Source organism: Pongo abelii, chromosome 15 (assembly GCF_028885655.2).
Source record: "Pongo abelii isolate AG06213 chromosome 15, NHGRI_mPonAbe1-v2.0_pri, whole genome shotgun sequence".
Taxonomy (NCBI): Eukaryota; Metazoa; Chordata; class Mammalia; order Primates; family Hominidae; genus Pongo; species Pongo abelii.
Genome location: NC_072000.2, coordinates 54,269,504 through 54,275,503, shown reverse-complemented (window position 1 = coordinate 54,275,503; position 6,000 = coordinate 54,269,504). Strand labels below are relative to the sequence as shown.

Below are 6,000 nucleotides of genomic sequence, written 5' to 3'. Positions count from 1 at the left end.
AAAGGGGCAGCAGCGGCGGCCAGCGCTCTACGTGCCATAGCGAGGCTCCCTCGCCCGACGCGCACTCCGGGTCGGTCCCCAGAGCTCTGTGGAGGTGACTCGAGTGGGCCGGGCCGGGCGGCGCTGTCGGCTGGGAGGGCGGGGAGGAGGCGATGAGGAGACGAGCAGCCGCCGCCGCCTCCGCTGCTCACCGCCCGCCGCGGCCGTAGCGGGAGTCGGGGCGGGGCTGGGCCAGCTGTACCCCTGCCGGGCCGCGAACCCAGACAAAGGAGGAGGAGCCGCCCCAGAAACGGGCCAGCGCCGCCGGGAAAGGAGGTCGCCGCCGGGGGTCGCTCCGGCTCGCAGGTCGCCGCGCTTCCTCTGCGGGCGCTGCGGGAGGCGAGGGCCGCCTCGGCGGAGGAAGCGGACCCCGGGGTCTCCGCCCGCCCGCCGGCGCCGCCTCCGAGCCGCCTCGGCCGTAGCCTCGGCCCGGGCGGGAGGCGGCGGCCGCCGGCGAGGCGAGGCGGCCCGCGCCCTGCCTGTCAGGCCACCGGCCCGGCCCGCGGGCTGCCCCCGATGCGGAGGCGCTGTCGCCGGGGCCATGCAGCAGGCGCCGCAGCCTTACGAGTTCTTCAGCGAGGAGAACAGTCCGAAATGGCGGGGACTGTTGGTCTCGGCCCTGCGGAAGGTCAGTGCTAGGGCCGGGGCGGCCGGCAGGTGGCCCGTGGCCCCCCGAGGTTCTAACGGGGAGCAGGTCGTCCCTCCCACAGGGCTCGAGTTCCCGGGGCCGAGCCGTTTCTCGTTGGCTGGCGATGGGGGGGCTCACAATTGCCTGTTGCATTCTGAAGGACGTTTCTCAAGTTTTTTTTTTTTTTTTTGCCTGGTCCCGGAAGGAAGGTTTTGTTATGATCATAAAACTGGATTTCATGTTGCAGTCATTTCGTCAGGCAACTTCCGCCGTTGACCAATTTGTTGTCCCCAGGCTGGAATCGGGCAAGAGAAAGTCCCGCTGGTATTTAGACAGTTTCTAAAACAAAAGCACATTTTCAGGCCGGGTAATTACTTTTAATTAAGTTCTTTGGGAGTGTTCCCCCTAGGCGGTTTGCTTGTCAAAGGTATCCACTTATGAGGCAATGGTTTTTTGTAATATGGATGTTTCACATGTGTGAAATGTCAGTGAGTCATAATATTCTTATTCATTTTGCAGTTCTCAAGGTAAATTTAAAGCGCCTTCCCGCTTCCTGCAAACGGTGTCTTACCTGTTTACAAGAGATTACTCTTAGAAAATTTGGTCAGTGTCTTCATTGTCTTCACGACCAAATTGCGATTTAGGACTTGAAATCATTTTAAGGAACAAAAAAGGGGCAACTCCTGCAAATCAGTCTTTCACGTTTGGGTGCATTGCTAGGGTGCATCTTTCCTGTAGATGGTGGCGGTCTTCCTCTGTGAATTTAGGTAGTAACCATACGATCATTTTTATAATAAACCCTTTTGTAAGATCAAGACGTTTAAAGACTGTGAATAGGTTGCGTGATCAGCTGTCACGCCTGCTGAGCAGGGGCTTTCTTTGCCATTAATGCAGACTTAGTCTCTTCTGCCTTTTGTGCAAAATAACCAAGAATACATTCTAAAATAATAAGGAAAAAATAAAGATTAATTTAAAAGACTCTACTTGGAAAGTATATCCTCAGACATTAAATTTCTATAAATGAAAGGAAGTAGTGTATTTTAAAGTTAAAGACATTTTCCTCATGCATGAGAGTTGCAGATTTTCCATTATTTTCATAATTCTTACAAGGAAGTATTGCTTTCCTCAGGGCAAACACCAAGTCGTATCTTTTTAAAGAACTTGGCAGAAATGACTAGTGGCAGCTAGACAGTTATTCCATTGGTATACCAAGTGCTAAAGTATTAAATTGACCTTACTTCCATGTGCAGCCCAATTCTGTAAGGAGAGGGAAAGAAATGAAAAGTGTGCTGAGTGGTGATAATGAACTCTGGCCTGAATTACAAGCAAAGGGGGAAATGCCTAGATAGTAATTAGCCCTTTGACCACAGACAAGTGTGAGTGCAGTAATCAGGTAGGCCTATATTGTTGGCAATGTGACGCAGGTATATACCCATTTATAACTTTCTGGTAGCAAATAGTATTTGAGTGTGTGTTGCATAACTTGTTCAATAGGTAGCTTTGATTCTAATAATACTTTATGTCCAGAAACAGATTTATGTTTTCTTTTTCTTCAAATAGAGACAGGGTTATGCTATGTTGCCCAGGCTGGTCTTGAACTTCTGGCCTCAAGCAGTCTGCCCACCTCTGCCTTCCAAACTGTTGGGATTACAGGCATGAGCCACCTCGCACCAGACCCAGATTTTTTTGTTTTTGTTTTTGTTTTTCAAGTTAGGCTGGAGACAAAGCCAAGATTAGCATCCAATCCTAGTCCATTGCTTTGGTGCTATTACTTTGCATTTATATTTTGCTTGTTTTCCTGGAACTCAGGTGCCTTGTAGGTACTATGTTATATTCCACAGTTCTAGTATGTTCTTTATGAAATAAATACATCTAAGAAAATTTGGTCTTTTGAGGTGAATTCAGAAAACATTTTCTATTAACTTACTGCTGTGATAGAATTGAAGTACATTAGTATGGAAAATTTTTTTATATTTTTGGAAAAATTTTGGTAAAAGTAATTAAGATTATGTCCACTTTTGTGGTATTTAGAACATTGCAACTTGTAGGTCTGTAGTGCCTGCTAGGAGCTGTAGCTCTTAGGGAGCTAAAGTTTCACTCTTTCTTTGCAGGAAGTTTTAAATTCTGGTATGCATCAGCCACCTTGTCTTTGTAAAATGAGAATTTCTACCATTTTGGGGGAAATTCTTCACATTCAGAGCATCTAGAACTTGGTGTCCTTCCTCTAGCTGACCAGATAGTTACAAAGACAACTAGGATTTGATTGGAGTATCTCCTTCAATTGGTGTTGCCATTGCACATGTGGTGTATTCTAGCTTCATTAATTCACTTAACCATTATTGAATACATTTTACGTACTTGACATGATGCGGGATCCTAGGAGTACAAAGTTAAAATAAAGGTCCCTCCAAAGGTGTATACCATCTAAATCAAAAATTCTAAAATTTGGGGTTTTGGTTTATGTAAATGAGAGCGATTCTGAGCTTAGAGTTCAGTAAGGGATATTTGTGTCTGTGAAAGCAGCAATGTAGCTTACTTGGCTCTGTCAGTTTAGTCCACTTGGACATCTTGGTGGAACCTCCAAACCTGTGAGAACGTAATTTTCAGAAAAGTAAAGTCATCACTTCCATGCAAATGTAAATGAACATGTATCAATGATTTTGATTCAGCCCATTACTTAATGAGGGAACTAGTAAGATGTTAAAGTCACTTAATATGAAAATTTGAGGAGGTATTTATAGGCAGTTTAATAAGGGAATATTAAGACTGTTGGGTTGCATACAGAATTAGTTAATATCCTACAAGAAACATAAAAGAGTAGGCTTTGGGTTGTCTTTTCCTCTGGCTAAAAATTACTTGCATCTCAGTGGGCGTGGTGGCTCACGTCTGTAATCCAGCATTCTGGGAGGCTGAGGCTGGTGGATCAACTGAGGTTAGGAGTTTGTGACCAGCCTGGCCAGCATGGTGAAACCCCGTCTGTACTAAAAAATACCAAAAATTAGCTGGGCGTGGTGGTGTGTGCCTGTAATCCCAGCTACTCAGGAGGCTGAGGCAGGAGAATCACTTGAACCTGCTAGGCGGAGGTTGCAGTGAGTTGAGATCGCACCACTGCACTCCATTCTGGGCGACAGAGTGAGACTCCATCTCAAAAAAAAAAAAAAAAATTACTTGCATCTCTGTCTGCTGAAAAGCTGTAACTTAATCTTATAGATGTATAAAATAGCTCAGTCAGTAGAAATTAATAAAAGATTCAAGCATAGCACTGTACTGAAACACACCCAGTATTCTCTTTTGCTTATTTTCTAGTTTTGGCTAGTTTTTATGAAAACTGGATATCTATATCTATATCCATGTATATATCCATATATACCCATATATAGATCCATATATATATATATGTATTTGACAAAGTCACCATTGTCAACATTGAAAATGCAAGGGATTTTTAAAAAACCAACCTCAAGTATTCATTGCATTACATAGAAACAGAGATGGGCTGGACGCAGTGGCTCATGCCTGTAATCCCATTTGGGAGGCCAAGGCGGGCGGATCACCTGAAGTCAGGAGATCGAGACCATGCTGGCTAACACGGTGAAACCCCATCTCTACTAAAAATACAAAAAAAAAAATTAGCCGGGCGTGGTGGCGGGTGCTTGTAGTCCCAGCTACTCGGGAGGCTGAGGCAGGAGAATGGCGTGAACCCAGGAGGCGGAGCTTGCGGTTGAGCTGAGATTGCGCCACTGCGCTCCAGCGTGGGCGACAGAGTAAGACTCTGTCTCAAAAAAAAAAACAAAAAAACAAAAAAAAAAAACAAAAATTAGCCAAGTGTGGTGGTGCATGCCTGTGATCCCAGCTACTCGGGAGGCTGAGGCAGAGAATTGCTTGAACCTGGGAGGCAGAGGTTACAGTGGGCTGAGATCGCACCACTGCACTCCAGCCTGGGCGACAGAGCGAGACTCTGTCTCAAAAAAAAAAAAAAAAAGAAAGAAAGAAAGAAAAAGAAACACAGAGATAGACAAATAGATTTATGGAAAAATAATTTTGGGAATAGAAATGTGATGTTCTTTAGCTTTTTGCTTGTTCTTTAACTTTTAAAACAGAACCTCACCTAGATCATTTAAGAACAGAGAGAGCTACAAAGCAGAGTGAAATGACACTACTAATGGATAATGCATGGATTGTTAACATTACTGCTAAATTATGTATCTTCCCTAAAGGAGCCTAGAACATAATTGCCTTCAACACTGCTCCCCAAGATCATTGAAGCTATTGTGTTACTTGGGGAAAAAAGAGCATGGTGTATATTTGTAAATGCAGTTTATTACCTGTGTCTTTGAAATGCCCTGGTACTATATGCATATGTTATTTGATTATATGTTGAGATAAATCAGCATTCTTCATATGGGAAATATGCCTCAAAATCATTTTATCAGATTTTACAGTCCCTGATATTTATTTTGTAGATGTCTTTTCTGTAAGGTGTTTTTCACCAGGCTAGCCATAGAAAAGAATTTGGCTGTTTTCTTGCCAGCTGTAGTTATAAATGTCAGAGAAAGCTAGAAAGAATTGGTTGAATTACTTTGTTCCTGAGTCCAATTAGATTCAGGTTAAATATCGACCTCCCCACCCCGTGACAATTTGCTCTTAGATATCTAAAAGGCAAGCGGTGTGAGAGAATGTCTGGGTTAATTAATAGCAGTCTACGGCAAGGAAAAAGATCGGTAGGGGCTTTGATTTAAAAATGGTTTTGTGAAGTTCTACTGAGATCCTAGTGTTTCTGCGTTTGTACAAATGTCTCTTGGAAGTTTGTTTTAGAAGATAGCACTGGATCTTTCCTGAGGCCCACAAGAAAAGTACAGGGTGATCTGAGAAAATATAACTGGTGTCATTGATATATGAGAGTCAAAGAAGACTTTAAGCAAGCAACATTTGTGCTTCTTTCTAGATTATATATTCAAATATAGTAATATTACTCTCTCCAGGCTGGTCTTGAACTCCTGGGCTCAAGCGATCCCTCCCACCTGGGCCTCCAAAAATGCTGGGATTACAGTTGTGAGCTACCTCGCCTGGCTGCAGACACTGTTCTTGATACGGAAGATGTAGCAGAGCCCCCTGCTGTCATAAAGCTTGTGTTCTAAGTGGCTGTGGCAGAGGGACAATAAGGAAGTAAACAGTTATCTGAAAGATCAGTAGAATTAACAAAAAAAAAAAAAGAGGGGGAAGGATTTGAGGCTGAGGGGAAAGTAAGAACATGATTTGTTTGTTTGTTTGTTTTGAATAGGTCTCAGATTCTGAATTTAATGACTTATTTTAAAAAACAAGAAGAATAAGTG

General features: G+C 43.9%; 1 protein-coding gene across 1 annotated transcript in view; it reads left to right on the top strand.

Annotated features, from left to right (window-relative positions):
* Positions 1-284: 284 nt before the first annotated feature.
* SOS2 (SOS Ras/Rho guanine nucleotide exchange factor 2) overlaps positions 285-6,000 on the top strand; it is a 113,845-nt gene continuing 108,129 nt past the window's right edge. The window contains exon 1 of the mRNA XM_002824724.6: positions 285-667. Within this exon, the coding sequence (XP_002824770.1) occupies positions 581-667 (87 nt within the window). The 5' untranslated portion in view covers positions 285-580. The remainder of the gene's footprint in view (positions 668-6,000) is intronic.